This window comes from Paramisgurnus dabryanus, chromosome 15 (genome assembly GCF_030506205.2).
Source record: "Paramisgurnus dabryanus chromosome 15, PD_genome_1.1, whole genome shotgun sequence".
NCBI lineage: Eukaryota > Metazoa > Chordata > Actinopteri > Cypriniformes > Cobitidae > Paramisgurnus > Paramisgurnus dabryanus.
The window spans coordinates 10,366,850-10,388,700 of record NC_133351.1 but is presented as its reverse complement, the minus strand read 5'-3'; the positions used below and the strand labels follow the sequence as shown (position 1 = coordinate 10,388,700).

Genomic DNA, 21,851 nt, shown 5'->3' with positions numbered 1-21,851 from the left:
TTATGAAAATGCCACAAGAAATGTATATGTATGTGTAGATGATCATTGATAGAAGAATTAAAAATGTTTCTATACTTACTGATTTTATATGAAGTATGAAATAACACGCAATGATTATTTCATGAGCAGTTCACGATCAGCAAATTAGGCGGCGCTGCATGGTGCATATTTGTTTAATGACGTTTATTGCACACGTAACGTTACACGTAGCATTTTCATTGATATCAGCAAGAAAATGCTCAGACAGCTGTTAGTCGACTATTACAAATTTACTGGTTTATTGTATAATAAATAACGACAAAATAGTCTTAAGTGTATGTATCGTTTATTCAATCAACCGAAAATGTCTATTTAAATCACTATTTAAGGCAATATAAAAGACCAAAGTAATATAAAACAGTATGACAAATTAATTTTAACTGTTTTTAACTGAAAGTTTCAGAAAACTGTAATATACATGCGTTTTACACATAAAGATAAGATAAAAAAAAGGATTTCTGAACCATCTTCTGCTGCCTGACAGAAGTTTACCCAACACTCGCGTGCGCGAACCTCGCCTCACGCTTCACCTGCGTTCGTATCCGGGAGCGCGACACCACCCTCAGGTATGTGTTTGTCTTTTAAAACAGCAAGCTTACAGTTTTTTACAACATAAAAGTATACAGTCTTAACATTATATTAATCATTGTGTTGGTTTAAAATTAAACTAACAGACTGTTAAAATGAACCGTTGCAGTGTAAACAAGAGTCAGAACTACACTTGATCATTATGGTTAGCGTCGAAAGGTTTTATTTAATGCCATGTCCTTTACTTTAAAGTATTTAAATGTTTGCTAAACGTAGCCATTAGCAACTCACAGTAAATATCCCATGCTGTCACTTATTAAACAGAGTGTGGCTGAGTCAGTCAGACTCAGAAATGTATCAAGACGCGACGCAGCCTTCTTAGAAATTGTATAGGTTTATCTCTATTAAAAGCCATTCTTTTCCTCCAGATCTAATTACAATCTTGCCCAGGAGGAGGAGGTATGTGTCCACAGATCCGAGAAATATTTCATGAAGATGCTCAGGTAATTTGCAATCTGCTTTATCATTACAAATAATTTCATTACTTTACCTGAATGGTCATAGGCACACTTTAATGGTGACTAGATTTGAGTGACACTGGTTTGTGTAGGGTTCTCAGAGTACTGTCCAACCTTGGTGGAAGGTGCAGCTTTTTGTCTGGGAACCAGTACTGTTTGGAACCTGGGATGGCGTTTTTACTACCTGTATGATCAACATTTTTGGAGTTGTACTTTTCCTGCGCACAGGCTGGCTTGTGGTGAGTTATGGCAGATTAATAGTTTAACCATAGGTCCCTGATTTCATTAACATGCAAACAATTTTAAAGGGATAGTTCACTTTAAAATGAAAATTCTGTCATAATTTTCTCTTCCTCGTGTTGTTCTAAACCTGTATGAATTTCTTTTTTTCTGATGAACACAAAAGAAGATATTTTGATAAATGATGGTAAACACACAGCAGATGGTGACCATTGACTTCCATAGTAGGAAAACAATATTTTGGAAGTATTGTGATAAATGATGAAGAAAATATTTTGATAAATGATGGTAAGCACACAGTTGACGGTACCCATTAAATTCCATCATATTTTTTTATTCCTACTATGCAAGTCTATGGTCACTATCTGCTGTGTGTTTACCATCATTTCTCAAAATATCTTCTTTTGTGTTCATCAGAAAAAAGAAATTCATACAGGTTTAGAACAACATGAGGATACGGAAATGATGACAGAATTTTCATTTTTAAAGTGAACTATAGCTTAAGGATTTCATGTTGGGCATCCAATGAAAGGTGACTGTTTTCTAATATGATTATCTTTAGGGTAACACAGGTGTGTTGCTGGGCATGCTTCTGGTATCACTGGTTGTATTGGTTGCCGTGGTTACAGTGATGTCAGGAATAGGGGTGTGTGAGTGTTGCAGGGTAAGCAATGGTGGAGTTTACTCCATGATCTCCACTGTGCTTGGAGGAAGAGTCGGAGGAACTGTGGGTCTTTTGTATGTATTTGGACAGGTGAGCAGGACATGACTGCATTGATGATCAGTTATGGGTCAAAACATAGTACTGGTCTAGGCTTGTTGGTAATGTGGGCAGTTAATTAGTAAGGCAGACATAGTAGGCGGATATCTGCAAGTCAAACCTTTTCTATTTTGAAGAATTGTCATTAATTGTTTGTTCACTGTCAAGGGTGATTCTCACGAAATCAGATTTAGAAGGTGTCCAGCATCAAAAATTTTAAAAAGCCCTTGAAGCCATTTTTTTGCACATATAAGATTTCTTCTTATAAACTTACTATAATCATTATTTTTAGAGGATTTAAAAAATATTTCCTATATAATTATTTACATTTTTTAGATAATCATTATCAAATATTATCATTACCGCAACATGATATTACATTAAATATATGCATTTACAAACTCGTGTTTCGGTAATGAGAACTAAAAAGTTGTCTAGGTACTATGACAAACAAAATTTTAACTTTTATCTGGAGAGAAAAAATAAGAACTGCTGCTTACCTGGTAGCCATCTTGAGTGTCACAGTCAATTATGTCCCTTCCAACATTTTAAAAAAAAATGTTAGTTCCTTGCGGGCTTAAAAACAATGACTGAAAATTGTTGCGGAGGATGAGAAAATTCCTTATTATTGTCACTACATTTACAAATGATCACTAAATACAACGTTTCTTTATTTTTTTGATTTTTTAATGATACATTTTCCATGTCAACGAACCCAAATCCAGTCATGGACACCCCCTTAAATGTGGAAAAAACAACAAAATTGTTTTTTATGAAGTCATTTGAAATCATGTGCAAATAGTACATGAAGAGATGTTTGTAACTGTATGCTTATTATTTGATAGCATTTACTTTTATTAGAAAATGTTTCATGATACCTCACAAGTCTAATTTCGCGAGAATCACCGATTTGTTGATAAAATGGACAAATGATGGCTGAATTTGGTGCTTTTCCAAAGGAACATATTGTTGTTTACACCGTGGTGGTGCACTTACCATCATAAATCGGTGATAATATCTCCTTGGTTCCTCTCCTATAATGTTCTGTATGATGATATAATTGCAGTTATTTTTTAATAAAGGAAATATTTCCACTAAAAGGCAGGCATGTGATTTTGGACCAGTATTGTGTTTTGACCCTTGGTATTTATTTGCATACAAGTTTACTGCTGTTATATGTATGTTAACTCTTTATTTTATTTACAGTGTGTTGCGGGAGCGCTGTATGTCACAGGTTTTTCAGAGTCCATTGCGCAGGTGCTAGGTTTGCAGAGCGTGTGGGCAGTGAGAGGGATTTCTGTGGCCGTTCTGTTGGGCCTGCTTGGGATTAACCTGGCCGGAGTGAAATGGATCATACGTCTTCAGCTGGTTCTGCTCGCCATATTAGCTCTGTCCACTCTGGATTTTGTAATTGGGACATTTAGTCATCTAGATCCAGGTGAGTTTTTATCCGTATGTCCACTTTAATTTAAAGGCTGCGTCTGAAATTGCATACTGTGGCAGTAGCTACTGAATTAGATGAAGTACCTACTCATCGACCATTTAAACAGTAGGTACTATATAGTATGGATATGGATAGTATGAATGAATTCGGATGTACTACATCCGGCATGTTGATACATCACATGGCATACGTCATCAAAACAACAAGTTAGTCATTAACTGGAATGACGTTAAACAAGTGCAATTTAAACACAAGTGACAGCTGTTTAATGTATTTTCGTTTGATTAGAGCCACGTTACCATTTTCGGGCATTTTTGAATAAAACAACGCCCCTCTATCTTCTTCGTTGGATAACTCCTCTCCTTTGGGATCATGGGATAGCAGAGTGTCCATTGAACAAACATTTCGGGATCTTGACGGAAGTAGTAGATCATCTGGGTATTTTTCACCTATTGTTTTTCGAATATTATGAATTTGAAAATACTACTCGCCTCGCCTACTGCTGCTTTTTGCCTACTATATAGTATAGAATTAGGTAGTTTCGGACGCAGCCAAAGTCTTTGGCCAAACCATTACTACAGACCCCAGATGATTCCTTATAGGGAATAAGAAAATAAATCATTATAGATAATCTGTTTGCCAACACATGGATTTGTAAAAAAGCAACATTAAAACCTGATACAAAATATTTAAAACTGACAAGCCACAAGTTACTTTTTTATTGAGGTACTTGAAAGAATCATGCCCTGCAGTCACAGTTCTTGCTTAATAGTGCTTGTCTGCCTTATATTGACATTTCTTTCTTACACATTTCCTGGCAAACCTGCTGAACGAGGATATCCATGTTAAAGTCAATTTACCTTTAATTAAATATGCATGTGCTAAAGGGTTTCTTTAAACAATCGACATTTCTTGTCTGATTAAATGACGTAATTTGTTGTTTGTGGTTCAAGTAGCTTGATTGTGAAAATATATAAATGTAATGCTATTCTTATACTGATGGTACATATTGCTTATTGGGGGTTTCACTTGTTAGTTTTTACTCATTAAAATTCTGTACTTTGTTGGTATAATCATACTGAGGTAAAAAAAAATTATATCAGTACAGCAAATCCACACACAATAAGTGTCCAGTAGGTGTCAGGGTAACACAAATCGGGGAGACATTCCTATTAGTGCCATAAATTGTTTTGAAATACCTAATTCATTACGCTATTTACTTTGTGCTAATGGTAATTTGGATTTATTAGATTTTAGTTTCCATAAAAACACTAGAATTAATAATTGAAACACAAGGTTTTGTATACTAGTTTTAGGTCAGAAGATAAACTGGAAGAAAGTTAGTAAGACCTCTAACACAGTGGTTCTCAAACTGGGGTCCGGGGCCCCCATGGGGGCCGCGAGATGGTGCCAGGGGGGCCCCAGTTTTATGACATTTTATAAAATACATTCATTTATCATGAATTCTGTGTAATTAAACCTAAAAAAAAATAAGGCTACTAACCAACAGCACTACTTTGTATAACTAAATATGTATTGTTTAATTAAAATGTTAAATTTTAGAACAGTTTTTTGTCATAAATTTTCTTTGGGGGGCTGCGAAGGAATGCACCGTACACAAGGGGGGCCGCATGCGGAAAAAGTTTGAGAACCACTGCTCTAACAGGTTCCATTTTCTTTAGGCAGGCCCGGCTACAGAATGAAATGACAGAGGGCAGGTGAAATTTTTAAGGGGGCTTAACTTAAAAAAAAAAAAAAAACACAGAGATTACTTTGTTTTGGCAGATATTTGAAAGCAGCGTTCCCTTAAACACAATATTTGCACAAGTATATTGCACAGCTAACCAAACAGACAAAGCTAATAAATGTATAACTTTACATTTCAATTATGAAAAAAATCATAATTTTAATAATAATAATATCTTAACTTTTTTACAAGAGCTGTAAACTTTTTGATTTGGCATTGAATTTCTGAACACGCAGTGTAGCTCAAACTTGCTAAGTCATAGCACGGATAACAGCAAAGATAAATGTTGGATAAACCCTGTCCATACTAATTTCATTTTAAAGGTTGTGTGCTGTGTATGTGTACGAGTCATGACTCACCGCTGACCTTACACAATGAGCTAATCAGCCAATAAAAATTGTTATCCAGCCAACAGAAATCTTCATTTATCTCTTCCTGTCCCATCATCTTTTAGTGCGATTATCCATCTATACTTCATTGCCAGTCGGAGACGCATAGCCCTGTTGCATATAAATTATATAGAAAATAATAAAACCTAAAGGAATCTTTATATTTTTAGTTTATTTCAATTAGTCTTGTAAACACACAATACAGTTTTAATTTGTTAACTTTTTTGTAAAGCCTCATTTTTAAACCTCGCTATAAATACCAAAAATAATCTGAGGGGGCACAAATCACATGAGGGGGCAGTGCCCCCTCGTGGCATCAGGCCTGGTTCCAGGTCACTTGCCAATAAAAATCACAATAGCAAAACGAGTCCATATCAAAATATAGAAAGTGAAGAAACAGAAAAGTCAAAGGATTTGTCTGTCACTGAGAGCATTTGTTTTCCGTTTATTAAAACATAACAAGCTGTGATCCCATACATACTGCAGATTTAAATATTGTAAAAGTCATTTGCAATTAATGATAAACATTTTATGCATTTGTTTGATGTATAAGGTTGTAAGTATAGCAAAGCAACCAATAATATTACAAGAGTTTTTTTTTATGAGAATAAGAAGAATCATTTGCAGCAGGATCAGAGAAAGCAAGCCTGCCGGCACTCTTATTTTGTTTTTTGGGTTTTCTTTGTGGCTGCCCACTTCAGACGAGGTCAGTTTGTACTTTCACACTAGGTTTACAGGAAATCCATCCCAACTCTTCCTGTTCTTCTGATTACTGGCTTCCTGTTCAAAGAAGAGACAAGATGCCGTCCTCTCTTTTTGCAGAGAAAGTTAGACAGATCAAATGTTATGAATTGAATATAGGACGTTACCCTTAAATTGCTACTGCTGCTATAATCTTCCTCTGATTATCTAGTTTAGGAAGTGGACCCAGGCAGCAGTATGTTCTGGCAGGAGAAAAGGCGGTTCTGGTTCCTCCAGGTTGTTCCAATTAAACCTTGTTGTTGTGGTATGATCTCACTTTTGGCGTGCCTCCAGCGACTAGCAGTTTCGGCCGGGCGCCACATGGGTGGGTTACCTGCCAGTGGCAGGAAAAGGAGCTGCTGTGCAGATGTGTTTACACTTTGATAACGCTGTTAATCATGTAGTTGAGGGCAGGTGGTCACCGCAAGGAAAATTTCATAACTGTGACTGCACACTTTCTATGGGTTGATCTCAACAGATGAACTCATGACATTATAAATGCTGAAAAGGTCTGAGTACATATCTTGGTTGTGAAATCATATTTCAGAAGAGGATATGCTTGATGCTTTGTTATGTAATCTGTACCATAGGGCACTTGTTGGCTCCTAACCTGAGGAGGCTAAAATAGGAGTGGCGAACTTATAATACGGGTACCTACTTCAGTTCTTCAAATCCTTTGGAAATGTTATTGCTGGAAATGTTTTAAGCACAACCCTCTAGTGTGTTCATACTATTGCCAGTGCTAGATTAAAAATTGAGAGCACCTCCGAGTTGTTGGTCCCTTTCCCGTGCCTGTTACCACACAAGAGGAGCTCTGAGCTTTCTGCAAAGTAAATACTGCTTTAGACTTTTAATTTTCTGTTATTGTTTCAAATTCTGTGTATGGTTGTGCAAGTTCAGTTTCAGTTTGCAAGTTGAAATTGTGTTGAGCGGCTTTATATCATAGATAGATAGATAGAGAGAGCGAGAGAGAGAGCGACAGAGAGCGAGAGAGTGAGTGTGTGTGTGTGAGAGAGAGAGAGGGATAGAAAGAGAGGGATAGAAAGAGAGCGATCGATCGATCGATAGATAGATAGATAGATAGATAGATAGATAGATAGATAGATAGATAGATAGATAGATAGATAGATTCGAGAGCACCTCCTAGTTTTTGGTCCCTTTGCAGGGCCTGTCCCGATAGATAGATAGATAGATAGATAGATAGATAGATAGATAGATAGATAGATAGATAGATAGATAGATAGATAGATAGATAGATAGATAGATAGATAGATTCGAGAGCACCTCCTAGTTTTTGGTCCCTTTCCAGTGCCTGTCTCGATGGATGGATGGATATGGATGATAGATGGATAGATGATAGATGGATGGATAGATATGGATATGAATATGGATAGATATGGATAGATATAGAAAAATATGGATAGATATAGAAAGATATGGATGGATAGATAGATAGATAGATAGATAGATAGATAGATAGATAGATAGATAGATAGATAGATAGATAGATAGATAGATAGATAGATAGATAGATAGATAGATAGATAGATAGATTCGAGAGCACATCCTAGTTTTTGGTCCCTTTCCCAATAGATGGATGAATGGATGGATAGATAGATAGGTAGATAGATGGATAGATAGATGGATAGGGAGAGAGAGAGAGATGGGTGGATAGATAGAGAGAGATGGATGGATGGATAGATAGAGAGAGATGGATGGATAGATAGAGAGAGATGGATGGATAGATAGAGAGAGATGGATGGATAGATAGAGAGAGATGGATGGTTAGATAGAGAGAGATGGTTAGATAGAGAGAGATGGATGGATAGCTATTTTCAACCCAGCATTGGGTCAAAAAGAGATGAGCCCAGCTGTTGGGTTAAATTAACCCAGAAAATTATATTTGACAAACAATGGGTTAAAACCACCCCAACATTTTGGGTTGAAACAGCATAGGTTTAATTACAACCCAAGGGTCTGGGCTCGTCCCTTTTTGACCCAACCCTGGGTTAAAAATAACCCTAAATTTTTTTAGAGTGTAGGGTGCCTTTTATCTTTTGGGTTGATAGTCTGCTGTGTTCCTCAGCTCTCAACTTACAGTAAATACGAAAGACACTCTATTTAAACCCATTGGATTGGACAGGAAACTGACATGCGCTCATAGATTTGGGTTAAGGGTGTTGACCGGACTCACCCACATTTTTGGCCTGAGACAAAAGAGCAGGCAGGAAGCAGATCCGAGCTCCGTACTAGCAATGTCCACATCATCACTTCCTCTTGCAAATCTTCAGATCAGAAGAACTTTCACTATAAATATCCAACTGCAGTCAAAATGCTTGAAAAGATGGCTGGGTGGGCCGCAGATTTCGCATTTGCTGCGATTTGCTGTCTTAATACAGCCTGTCATTCATGCTTGCCAATGTGCAGATATATACCATACTGTGATGCATTTTCTTCTGTTTTGCCACAGAGAACGTCTACTTAAACTTTCTTCTGATCTTTTTTTCTAACTCTCTCGTTTTAGTTAAGAACTGTGACTTGGAAGTGTAGGAACAGGCAGGGCTTCTGAAAGGGTGGTGACTTCCTTTCGGATAAACATGTCATTAATCCAAGAGAAAACATTCTTTCCCATCACAAGATAACCAAGAGGGAAATGGATCATGCTTATGCATAGCCAGGTCCTGTAGATCTCTCTCTGGATGAGTGCCTTGTCTTTGAATAGGTGAGATCCTTCCCAGCCCATCCACATTTTCTTTTTGGCATGCTTTATTGTAAACTTCTGCATGCTATCTCTGGGGATCAAGGAAATTTTTAACTACTGCAACTAAACCATATGCCCTGTCCCAAATTCCTTTTAAACAATGTAATTGTTATCAGGCACTCAGACTAGTGTACTTTGTGTTATGCTCCTGTCTAACACCGCCTGATGATCAAAATGGTCATTTTCTTTTAAGTCATGGTTTTCCTGCAATGGAAGTGCTGATAAGCTCCAAAAAGGAAAATTGCACCGCAATAGTATCATATAAGCTATCACCCAAGATTAGGAGCTTCAAGTTTGAATTCAAATTGATTTCAATTTGGACTTGTTCTTACTAATACTTATTAATTTTGACATATATAGTGTTCTTTGCATTATGTATGGTGATTTATGTAGAAAACAATAAATCACAGAAAAAAACAAAATTACAAATAATATACTGTATGACACAAAATAAATATGATAAATAAATCCACCTAAATATACCATCAGTGTTATCCAAATGTTAACAAATTGCCACCCAGAGTAAAAATACCACTCTCCGCGAAGGTATGGTACAATTGTGATATCTGTTTGTGTAAATATTCTCCGGCGCCTGTTCTTGGCTTGTTTTGTTTGCCTGTGAACACACCCAGAGCTTAATCCTGCATTCCCTTCACATGTCCACACCACAGAACTATTGAACTTGGCATGTATTCCCAAGAAATAGGCCGGTCCTGGGTTCGCACGCATCTTGGCGGGGCGTCTGTACCCTGGGTTGTTACATAAGGGGCGGTGGCGGTCGGTCAATGCATGGCTATTTAGTCCAAACCTAGTCTGTAGTATTTCACGCCAGATATTGAAATATTACCTCTGACATTCAGTACCCTAGAGATCCCACTTTGATTTGGTTGGGAGGGGGTTATTGTATGACTGTATGATGGATCAATATTGCATGTCAGGGAAAGCATTACTGTATGCGATCACAAGCAAAGAAATGTTTCCTTGCGCATGTCTGCAACACATGAAATGTTTAGACAGATCTGTCTGATTTCTGCTCATTTTTTTAAGAACGAGGCCGGGTTTAATTTAAAGACAAGTTAGACATTGTGCGTAATGTCTGTTTTACATATACTTGGAGACTTAAGACTATGACACATTCAGTCTGATTGTTATCAGATTCTTAGTGCAGGTTTTCCGCATAAAGCACTCGGTAATGGTTCAAGCTTGCTGACATTGTAATAAACAAATGTCTTTCCTAACATTGTTTTGGACTGATTCTGTTTATTGCAGAGCATGGATTTGTTGGCTATTCGGAGGAACTGCTGCGTAAGAACACGCTGCCAGACTACACGACTGGCGAGACTTTCTTTACTGTGTTTGGGGTTTTCTTTCCTGCAGCAACAGGTCAGCCTGCACACAAAACCTTGGATAACAAACAGTGGTCAAACAATACTAATACAAGAATACCTTATTTGTTACCATTAGTGAAAGGTGAAAACTCATGATGTTACTTGACTATTTAAGCAGCCTCAAATACTTTGAGTTCTACTTTAGAAGCTGTGGTTTGGATGCAGACTTCCCAGAAATCTTTCCCCCACTAGAAAAACACACGTCATCGCTCACACATTTCTGTTGTATAATAATAATATTTCATTCTCCTGTCCACTCACAAAACCTCAATTATTACCAGGCTTTGCTTAATGGAAAAGATTGAAACATTGATTAGAGTCTTGTATTCTGAGTGTTCAGAAGTGATTTAACGCCTTAAAGGGACACTCCACTTATTTTTAAAATAAGCTTATTTTCCAGCTCTCCTAGAGTTAAACATTTGATTTTAACCGTTTTTGAATCCATTCAGCCAATCTCTGGGTCTGGCGGTATCACTTTTAGCATAGCTTAGCATAATCCATTGAATCTGATTAGACCATTAGCATCACATTAAAAAATAACCAAAGAGTTTCGATATTTTTGCTATTTATAATTTGACTCTTCTGTAGTTACATTGTGTACTAAGACCAACAAATACTCTCATTCTGGCGAAATAATAAAGGACCTTGCTGCCGTACCATGGCTGTAGGAGTCGCAATAGACTTTTTTCACAGTAACCGGAAATACGTAATCGTCGTGTAAGCGGAGTTCCTGTCAAGCGTCAACACACTAGAAGAACATAAACCCGGGCAAGCTAAAAATTGATCAAAGAGTCCACACAACTTTGTTAACGGATTTGCCAAATATTACATTTGCTGATGTGACACGACTAATGGAGGAAAACTTTTTCCATGAAGAATTTGTCCATAAATTTCTAGGTAAGTAGAGAGTGAGTCTAACTGTTACTGAAATGTTAACTAAAACGACACATTATAAGTCTCGCCGGATAGCCTGAATCCACTTCTGTCTAACTTCACCATCAACAGGGAATTGATGGAACAGATACGGCTTTTTAAATTGCCTTGACTGCGGAGGAAGTAGATGTCCGCGACGATTGCGTATTTCGGGTCATAAATACGAAAGTTGATAGAAAGGTCTATGATATGACACAGTGCCCGAAAATAGTCCTCTGCTATTGAAAGTTACCAAGGGGACTACTTTCGGGCACTGCATAATATCATTGCGCCTCCTGCAGCCATGGTACAAAATGCTAATTTCTTGATGCTAATGGTCTAATCAGATTCAATGGATTATGCTAATGTAAGCTAAAAGTGGTACCGCCAGACCCGGAGATCAGCTGAATGGATTCCAAAATGGTAAAAATCTAATGTTTAACTCTAGAGGAGCTGGAAATTGATCATATTTTCAAAAAAAGTAAAGTGTCCCCTTAAACTCTGCAGACCTGCCGGCAGGTCCAAAACTGCACCTTCAGAATTATTAAAAAAAAGTTTTCTGTAAAATAAGAAAATTTTTATCAATACATTAAATAGATAGATCACTCTTATATATTCAGGCATGCCCAATTCTGCAAAAAGGATAACCGTGTGTTCACACAGGCAGCAGAAGAGGCGGCAAGCGCGAGTGATTTACATGTTAAGTCAATGCAAAGACACGAATAGGCATCTTTTTGCGTGGGAATTGAGCGTTTTTATGGGAAACGCTCAAGTTGAATATTTGAACGTTAACCAATCAGGAGCTTGCTCTAGACGTGACGTGATTACAGGAAGTGAGCAGAGTCCCAAAAGCCCCTCCCATGACGCGAATTTCCACGTGAATGTAGCGAGTAAACTCCAAATGTTCAAGCATCCAACTACTCGTGAATAAAGCGTTTTTGCCGGATCTACCGCATCTGGTGTGAACGCACGGTAAGGGATAGTTCACCCAAAATGAAATTATGGCTTTCAAGCTGTTTCAAACCTGTATACATTTCTTTGTTCTACTGAACACAAAGGAAGATATTTTGAGCAATGTTTATAACCAAACAGTTTTGGAGCATCATTGACTTGCATATTATTTTTGACTTACCATGGAAGTCAATGGTCCTCCAGAACAATGATTACAAAAATTCCTCAAAATATCTTTTGTGTTCAGCAGAACAAAGAAAATTATACAGGTTTGAAACAACTTGAAAGGGATAGTTTCATTTTTGGGTCAACTATCCCTTTAAGATGTTAGCTCTGTTTGCTCTTGCAATGAAGGTGAGCTCTGAAATATGTTATTATAAATCTGCTTTTCGGGTTTTAAATGGACCCTTGTTTCGAGCTTTGTTTGCACAGTAACCCTTTCTGTGTGTGTAGGTGTGATGGCAGGATTCAACATGAGCTCAGATCTCCAGAGACCTGAACACAACATCCCAGTGGGAACTCTCGCTGCGGTTTGTATCTCGTATGTATCTTGTCAGTCCAGACCTAAAATAAACATAATTTTTTTCAACCTCTATTGTGTTGACTGTACACATACTTTATGGTTGGGTCCAAAATTAAAATAGAAGGAAATTAAAATCTGTCTGAGTAAATGAAACGTTTACTTACCAGTCGCAGACTTTATCTGTACTGTATTTGATCTCAGATTTAATGTTATTAACAGTTCTCGTTGCGTAATTTTCTATAAATAAAATAAATTCAAGCCTGATTCTTGCATGGGAATCCACAGGTGGTTCCTGTATCTCATCTTTGTGTTCTTGCTAGGAGCCATTTGCACCAGAGAAGCACTGCGCTATGATTTCTTGATAGCCGAAAAGGTAATCAGATGTTATTCCAGCCTTCAAGGATTCATGGGTTTTTCCCGTATTTAAATTCACAAGGCTTTCTTTTATTTGAGACAATAGCAGTTATCTACACATAAAATGTTACATTAGCATGTATTGTCATGGTAATGCAATTTCGTGCATGCACAAATCTCAAAGGGCCTTTTGAAGTCATTGTCAATGCTACAGATAGCCTGAGCACAGATTTTAACCCATGGTTGTGTAAAATATGGACAAACCCAACTGTTTTGTTGAAATAAACTTTTGCTGGGTTGTTTCAACCCATGGTTGGATAAAATGTGGAAATTTTCTAAGTTATTTAACCCAATGGTTGTGTTTGTCCTTATTTTAATCAATCATGGTTTGAAACAACTTAGTTTTTTAGTGTATATTGCAATGGAGTGAAGTGAACCCTGTGCTGGACATCTTATGCACGTGTAAGCCTTTACTCCTGAATGTTGGCCATGCTACGTTATCAATTTTGCATTTTGCAACAGTGCATTTAAATAAATTGGTGTTTTGTTCATGTAACCATCATTTATGTAATTATTTGTAATTCCCCACTCTCTCACACAGTGTTTGATCATGGCTTCTTTCAGGTTGATTTACTATACGTTTGATTAACATTCAACACATATTAAGCTTTTCGTCTGACCAAGCGGAACAGAGCTGGGTGGAGTCCTCTACACTCTTTTCCCTTCTGTGTTTGTTTTGTCCCCAGGTCTCCTTGGTTGGCTTCCTGTTTTTGCTGGGCCTTTACATCTCCTCCCTGGCCTCCTGTATGGGCGGCCTGTACGGAGCACCCAGGATCCTTCAGTGTATCGCCCAGGAGAGAGTTATTCCAGCTCTCAGGTTTCTTGAGAAAGGGGTTGGTATATATGTGCATTTGTTTTCAAACACTATGTGCTCAACAATAGGAGGCCATATTCCATTATTTTCCAGCAAACGTTGGTGTATAAATTCATAGCTTTCATTTGCAGGCACAATTTCTAGCAGAACCCATATGAATTTCTGTTAAAAAATTATTTTTCATCATAAGCCCTATTCGGACGGCATTAGTTTTACGGGGGGACCTTTGAGAAAATTTTACCTCTCAGAGGTCCTCTGTGTTTTTAATCCCGTCCGAATCGGCCATGTCTGTGTTTTCGGATGCAAATGTCTGCATTTGGCCTCAATATCTTTGGAAAACGCAATTCTTTTCGTGTTTTGGCCAACGTGGTCTGCCGCAAGGTCTTACTAATGCGCATATAATGTAGTTCCTGAGTCCCATTGATTCAGATATGGATGTTTTTCCATTCTGCAAAATAAAATAATTAAATCAAGATGAGCTGAATATCATACACTGTTAAGGTTGGCCACTGTAATATCAGTATATGGTAAGAAACTCAACCTTATTTTGTTAAACTCTGGAATGGTAATGTTAATTAATAAAGATAATTAATTGTTATTAATCCTTATTTCTTCTTTTCTTTGGGTTTATTATAAGCAGCCAGTTATATAAAACACGTAGGCTACTTTAGTAGGATTTGTAAGTTCTTTTGACTTGTTAAAATTAAATTAATAAATTACATGTTCTGTAATAATATATCATTTAAAGCAAAATATCAAACATTACAAACACGCGTATACAGAGCACTGGATGATCTGCAACGTCCAAACGCAAGAAACAGACACTCCCGTCTCTGGGATAGCTTGAGAATTTTTATCCCGTCCGAATCGGTAAATAAAATCACAGACGTTGTGGGGGACACGTTGAAACTCAAACGTCGTTTGGAAAACTAATCCAGGGCGAATACATTTTCTTATGAAATACGTTGCACAAAATACCATTATATCACTTTTACACTGCAAAAAATGACTTTCACAAGCAAAATTATCTGCCAATGGGGTGAGAAAAAAAAAAGTGAAATAAGATTTCCCATTGGCAGATATTTTTGCTTGTTTTCAGCACAAATTCACTTAAATTTTATATGTTTTGTCTAAAACTAGTATTATTTTCTTAGGTCATTTTGCTCATCAAGAAAATACATCTTGATTTAAGAATATTTAGATATTTCTACTGAAAACAAGACAAAAATGCTAAGTAAGAAAGTCATTTTTTGCAGTGTAATATTATTCAGCCCTGGTTGTATTGTGCCACACAATGGCTTTATTCATAATGCAAATATTTAATGATAATCTATTCTGTAAATGTAAACTAATTGTATAGCAGGAAAATTCTTACAATGGGTACTTGATACTTGAAATAGATGATTACACCTAAACAATGTGCTTTTCAGACGGATAAAAGTAAACATTCGTTTTTTATGCTGTTTAATGAATTGTTTACTTTTTTCTCAGAGTAGCTCAATGTTCCACAAAGGACAGGATTAGTTCCTAATTATAGTACACCCAAATGCACTCCAAAACACATGAACTGTAACAATTGTGGCTTTCAGTAAGCACAGCACACCCTTTCCCTCGCCTAAGCTCTGTCTGACCCCTCGCTACGGGCTACAAACTCGCCCGAGACATCTCACATTGAATCAAAGTTTGAGAACAAATGCAGGAAGCACAGAAAAGACCAACCCAGGTGGGTTTGGAGCTGTGCCAGCCAGTAGCAGTAGTGTGGGCACTTTAGCTCAGCCTTGAGCTTGGAGAATTAAAAGAGAGCACTTAAATGATGTTGTTTTTAGAATGCATAAACCGAAAGTTTACACTTATTACATAACTTGAACTAACCAAACTAATGCACCCATAATAATCTTTTTAATTATGTGAATTAACTTGTAAGCAGGGTTCCTACGGGTTCTTGAAATCGGTAAAAGTTTGTGAATCTGGGGGGAAAAATTCCAGGCCCTGGAAAGTTTTTGAAAATATACATACATAGATACAGGTCATTGAAAGTGCTTGAATCTATTTCATGCAAGAAGTTTTCTGAAAAATCCATATTATGTCCATATTGTGTAGTGTAGGATATCATAAAAATTCTAGACTTTTTAAGCACACGTGCTAAACTGTTCGGTGTAAATGCTTTGTATCTTTTGTATGTGAATGTTTTTTCATACCAAAATGCTTTTTTTTATGGTTGTGTTTGACAAATGAAAATGTCTCAGGTTACGTATGTAACTGTTGTTCCCTAAGAAGGGAACGAGGCGCTGCGTCTCCCTTGCCATTCTTCCTGCGTCCCTGTATCGCCGTCTTTGGCAATATTTCAGATAGCGATATACTTCCTGGCTCCCGCGCCACCCTGTCTTTGTTGTTAAGCTTCCCCATTGGTTGAATTTGATATACACATTCAGACGCACTTACCATTGGAGGCGTCCCCAAAGTGTCACCGCAGTGACGCAGCGCAAGTTCCCTTGAAAGGGAACTGTAACAATGTATCCTTAAAAGTAACACAATGTAACCTTGTTCTCACTTGAAATGTGTCCCCACATTGAGTCATTGAATTTGACGGTATTGGACCTGGAAAGTCCTTGAAAGGTCCTTGAATTTGAAGTTAACTAAGGTGTGGGAACCCTGTGTAAACTAACTTCACGGGCAACATTTTGAAGCATAACAGTCATGTTCCCTACAAAAAATTAGCTAGGCCAAATTCTTAGGCAGAATCAAATGTATCATCATGCTCTTTTAAAAGTGTGGGCTTTACAGAAAGAGTCATTACAGTATGTGTGTCATGCATTTAGTACACTCCCAATTAGTCACATTATGAGGTACGATAGTGCTAATTGCTTTATGTAGGCAGTAGAAAAAAGCCGACACTGAGAGTCATAGTTCTCATCATCCCATCCCTTTTTTTTTTGTTTAACAGCATGGAGCCAATAAGACCCCTGTGGCTGCCATCTGTCTGACCAGCTTGATCTCCATGGCCTTCATCTTCGTCGGCCAGGTCAATGTTTTGGCTCCCATCGTCACCATCAACTTCATGCTTACCTACAGCGTAATTGACTATTGCTACTTCTGTGTGGTGAAGAGCTATGATATTCAGGTCCAGCAAGGAAAAATGCCGATCAAGAGGTCAAGCTCCCGTAAAATGCTTGTATCCAGCTCTCACCCCTCTTATGGTAGCAAGGGAGGCATCAGTGACCCCATGAACGGCACGCTACTGGAGTTCACCAAAGACATGAACCAGATATTTCCATTGCCCAGAACAGACAGCGTTGAAGAAAAGAGAGCGTCTAATCCCGTCTCCAAAGCCAGGGGCAGGAAGTCAAAGATTCCAGCTAAAGAAACACTGATGAACAGTTTTGGGTTGGACTTAAACACCGATGCACAATCAGATAAAGGAAAAGATGAGAGGGAGCCAGAACAAACTATTGGATTTGATGACGATACCGGCAGCCAAATAGGACTTATGGTGTCTGACCTTACAAGTGAAGTCAAGAGGAAACAGGCTTTGCCTAATTTTGGCTCAGCTAAACTTGAACAGCTCCCAAGAGAGCATATAGACAGAAATGGTAAGTATTTGAAACATGATACAACTTCTCAATATAGCGATTCAAATAAGTGTTTTAAAACTGCTTTATTCACAGGGTCAGGACCAAGCCTTGAAGGATCAGAAATCAGATCAATCCAAGGTTCAGTCTATGCAAGATTTTGTAACCACTGGGTTTCGTTAATTGGTGTAAGATTGGAACAACATCTACGATATCTAATCAGTTGATTACATTTACTGTGTAAAGATGAAATACATTACATTTCTTTATTATTTCAGGCAGTGTGCTCTTTTATGATTATGTTTGTTATCCAGTGGATGTACGCTTTGATTAACATTACAGCAGCCCTGATCCTCTTTATCTACATTGGAACAACAAGCCCAGGTTTGCCACCAGGTAATTGTACCAAATTGTAACTTAATTAAATATTTTATAGATTTTTTTAAGTAACTTGAATTGCTCATGATGAGCAATAAATCCACAAATGGAAAATGGGGTCAAGTTATAGCCCACCTGTGTGTCCACACCAGTTATTGTCCTAAACTGGAACTATTGTACCTTTTGGAGTAGGCTACCTTGCTTAGGTGAAGGTACAGTAAATAGCACAGCCAATTTCAGCCCTGAGAATTTTAACCAGTGGTGGCTTGTGACTGCTCATCCGTGGGGCGCTAATTCAAAATAAGTTTTTTTCAAAATATGTGTTCTGCGCGTAGAGAGATCACGTGTTTTGTCAAAATAAGTGCCTGCTGCACATGTGTCAAAACCGTTTATGATAAAAGAGACGCACACGTTCACAAAATACATGCAAGACACTCCCTAAACAGTAGCCTTACCCATGAGATTACGTGAGTATCTGACAAACGTGAGTGCTTTTAGCTCTTTCATAAACCCTTAGACACATCTGCAGCAGGCACTTATTTTGACAAGACACGTGATGCACACAGGATCTCTCGACGTGCAGAACACATTTAAAAAAAAACACACACACATGATGGGCTACATACATGCTGTGACATACTTCTCATCGAGCACCCTCGAATAAAGAAGTCACCGGCTGCCACTGATTTTTTTTTTGACTCCATTGCTGAAATTTGGGTGATCATTGTAACTCTTAATGAAATTAACATTCATCATGTTCATTTATTACATAAGCATTGTGTTTGTTTGTGTTACCTGATTCAGCATATTCATAGCTCTATATGTAGCTTATAAGTAAGGGATAATGTTCACTAGGGCTGCACCATAAATCGCATGTGATTGTCACGCGCATCTCGTCAGTAATGCCGGTTCCTTGATTAGTATTAATGACTAATTTTGCATTAATTTTCGGGGACGTATCGCCTGCGATATGTATGCGATATGGCCCAGCTTGTCAGGGAACTACGGCTCTGTGCAGTTAATGCTGCGCCATCTGAAAGCAGCTGTTGGCGATTTAATACTAATCAAGGAACCGGCATTACTGATGATATGCGTGTGATATCGCATGCGATTTATCGTGCAGCCCTAATGTTCAGGCAACCGGTTGTTATCGCAGAAATAAGTTGACGGGTATCACACTGAAGGGGCTTATTTTGTAATAACAACCGGCTGCCTGTACATTATCTTGCTTATTACATGGCTATTTACCTCATAATTAAAGTTAGGAACATTTAATATCGATTTGAAATATTGGTTCATGGAATAAGGTTCATTAGTTAACATTAGTTAATGTATTAACTAACATGAACAAACCATGAGCAATACATTTGTTACAGTCTTTATTAATCTTTGTTAATGTTAATTAATAGAAAGAAAGCTGTTCATAGTTTTTTCATGTTAGTTCACAGTGCTTTAAGTAATGTTAACAAGATTTTAATAAAGTATTAGTAATTGTTGAAATTAACATTAACAAAGATTAATAAATGCTATATAAGTGCATTTCATTATTAGTTCATGTTAACCAATGTAGTTAACTAATGTTTACTAATGAACCTTATTGTAAAGTGTTACCGAAATATTTTATTTGCACATTTTTAACAAGTTCAATAGGCTTTATGCCCAGCTGCACTACTTCCTGAACTTCAGCCAGCTCCTTGTTTCCTGTCTGCCATTATTGGACAAATTGATTAATCCAGGTGTGCCTGACCTCAGTATAGGGACAACAACAATAATCAGACACACCTGGATTAATCAGTTTGTCTAATAATGGCAGACAGGAAACAAGGAGCTGGCTGAAGTTCAGGAAGTAGTGCAGCTGGGCATAAAGCCAATTGAATTTAACAAATTCAAGTTAATTTTCTTCACCACAGGTACAGCAGCTCGCTTCAGCTTCTACAGGTGGTTCAAGACCTCTCTGACAAATCTGTGCAGGTACGGCTTGTTAGGAGATGTCCTCTTGCAAAATTGGCAAATTACAAAAACGAGTGAGCACTTTCAGCCTGACTGCATTTTAGAAATTAACAACTGTACTTAAAGGGTTCTTAGCGTGAAAATCTGACTTTTTCCATGTTTAAGTGCTATAATTGGTTCCCAGTGCTTCTATCAACCTAGAAAATGTGAAAAAATATCAACCCAGTAACTTTGTTTTGGTAAGCCATTTTTTGCAAGCATGTGAAAAATGAGGTTGTTCAGATTTCGCCTGTTTTGTGAGGAAGGTAACAAGGCCAATTACAATAATACCACCCCCTTAATCCGCAATATCCAACCACGGCACTGCCATTTGATGCAGAGAGAAAACGAATTGGGAGCACAATTGAGTTTAAATTCCAACAAACCGCAATCATTGCAATAAGTGTTTGCATTTCATCCGCTCATTCACATTTTAAAGGACACCCAAAAACTACCGATTTTTGCTCTGACAAAATGTAAATTTTAACATGCTATAATAAAATATCTGTGGGGTATTTTAAGCTAAAACGTCACATAAGGACTCTGGGGACACCAAAGACTTAATTTACATCTTTAAAAAAAATCTCATAATATTACCCCTTTAAAATGGTAGCAAAGTGCAATGTACATAATGTGATTCTAACTACTGGATGTAGATACACAAAACCAAACCTCACCATAGATCGCTCTCTGTTTTTAGGCAAGAAGGGGTCCTTCAGGATCAGATTGTGGTGACACCCTCTTTGTCAGCTGTTGGCATGGAGACCAAGCAGCTGACAGAGGAAAATGCAGATTTTGCACTTCGTGATCGTTACCATCACTCCTCCTTTATCACCACCACGGACACGATGGTCCATCCTCAGTCAAACTGAGCATCTTACAATGGTGTCCGGCTTGACGGCTCAGCAAAAGCACATGTTCAAAGACATGTTGTGGATAAAGTTATGCCTGAATATTTGATGTGCAGCACTTTTGAGACATTTCTGCATTTGTGAGGTTTTAGTAGAAGGATGGGACAGAAAATTTTGAAGAGTACTACTGTTTATCTTAACCAGGGAATGTGCAATCAGTGTCATGCAATGTGCCGTGGTCTCCCACTGGATGTTAAAGCCTCTAATGTTTAAGGATATTCACAAACAGTGCTTGTATGAAGGCTAATATTTGTATATCAGATTGTATCAAAGAAGTAAATGTTGTCTTTTATTTTGGCTTGATCTCTAAATTGAGTGACACCCATGAACAGTGATATAATAATAACATCAGGATTTTTTTACACACCCCAAATTTTACCATGCAGCCTCTCCCAAAAAATTTTTGTAGTTAGATCGATCTAACTTTATTGTCATTGCATACAGTTATACAGAAACAAAATATCTTTTCGCATTTAGCAGAAGTGTAAATGGTAGGACTATGCAAATTGGCAAGTGCAATTAAATATGAAATATATGTGTAAATATGTACAATTAATAAATAGCAGAAAGTAGTAGATCCATGCTTTAAAATAATACCCCAAAACTTCTCAAAGAGTCCTTAAAGGTTATTTGTCCAGCTGTATGGTTCCATAAAGAACCTTTAACATCCACCGAACCATTTTATTGCACAAAAAGTTACTTGTGTTGGATAAAGTTGAATCTTTTAAACCCCTTTTTTATTTAATTTTTTTAAAGTGTACATATCTATTGCAAGTATTTGGTTTTGATTCAGACTTCAAGTTAGATTTCCACCTGTTGTGGCAACATCTGACAG

General features: G+C 37.5%; 1 protein-coding gene across 2 annotated transcripts; it reads left to right on the top strand.

Moving 5' to 3' along the window:
- Positions 1-119: 119 nt before the first annotated feature.
- On the top strand, positions 120-21,772 carry slc12a8 (solute carrier family 12 member 8). 2 transcript variants are annotated; one of them, XM_065252057.2, is made up of 14 exons: positions 126-605; positions 996-1,070; positions 1,178-1,324; positions 1,888-2,079; positions 3,292-3,523; positions 10,437-10,550; positions 12,872-12,959; positions 13,227-13,314; positions 14,042-14,188; positions 17,114-17,759; positions 17,835-17,926; positions 18,017-18,134; positions 20,027-20,087; positions 20,806-21,772. In XM_065252057.2, the coding sequence occupies exons 2-14, from the start codon at positions 1,029-1,031 to the stop codon at positions 20,975-20,977; spliced, it is 2,139 nt and encodes a 712-aa protein (XP_065108129.1). In that variant the 5' UTR covers positions 126-605; positions 996-1,028; the 3' UTR covers positions 20,978-21,772. The 2 variants fall into 2 exon arrangements, 1 of the variants encoding a protein (XP_065108129.1); XR_010526951.2 differs by lacking the exon at positions 20,806-21,772 and having other exon boundaries at positions 120-605; positions 18,021-18,134; positions 20,027-20,086.
- Positions 21,773-21,851: the final 79 nt, after the last annotated feature.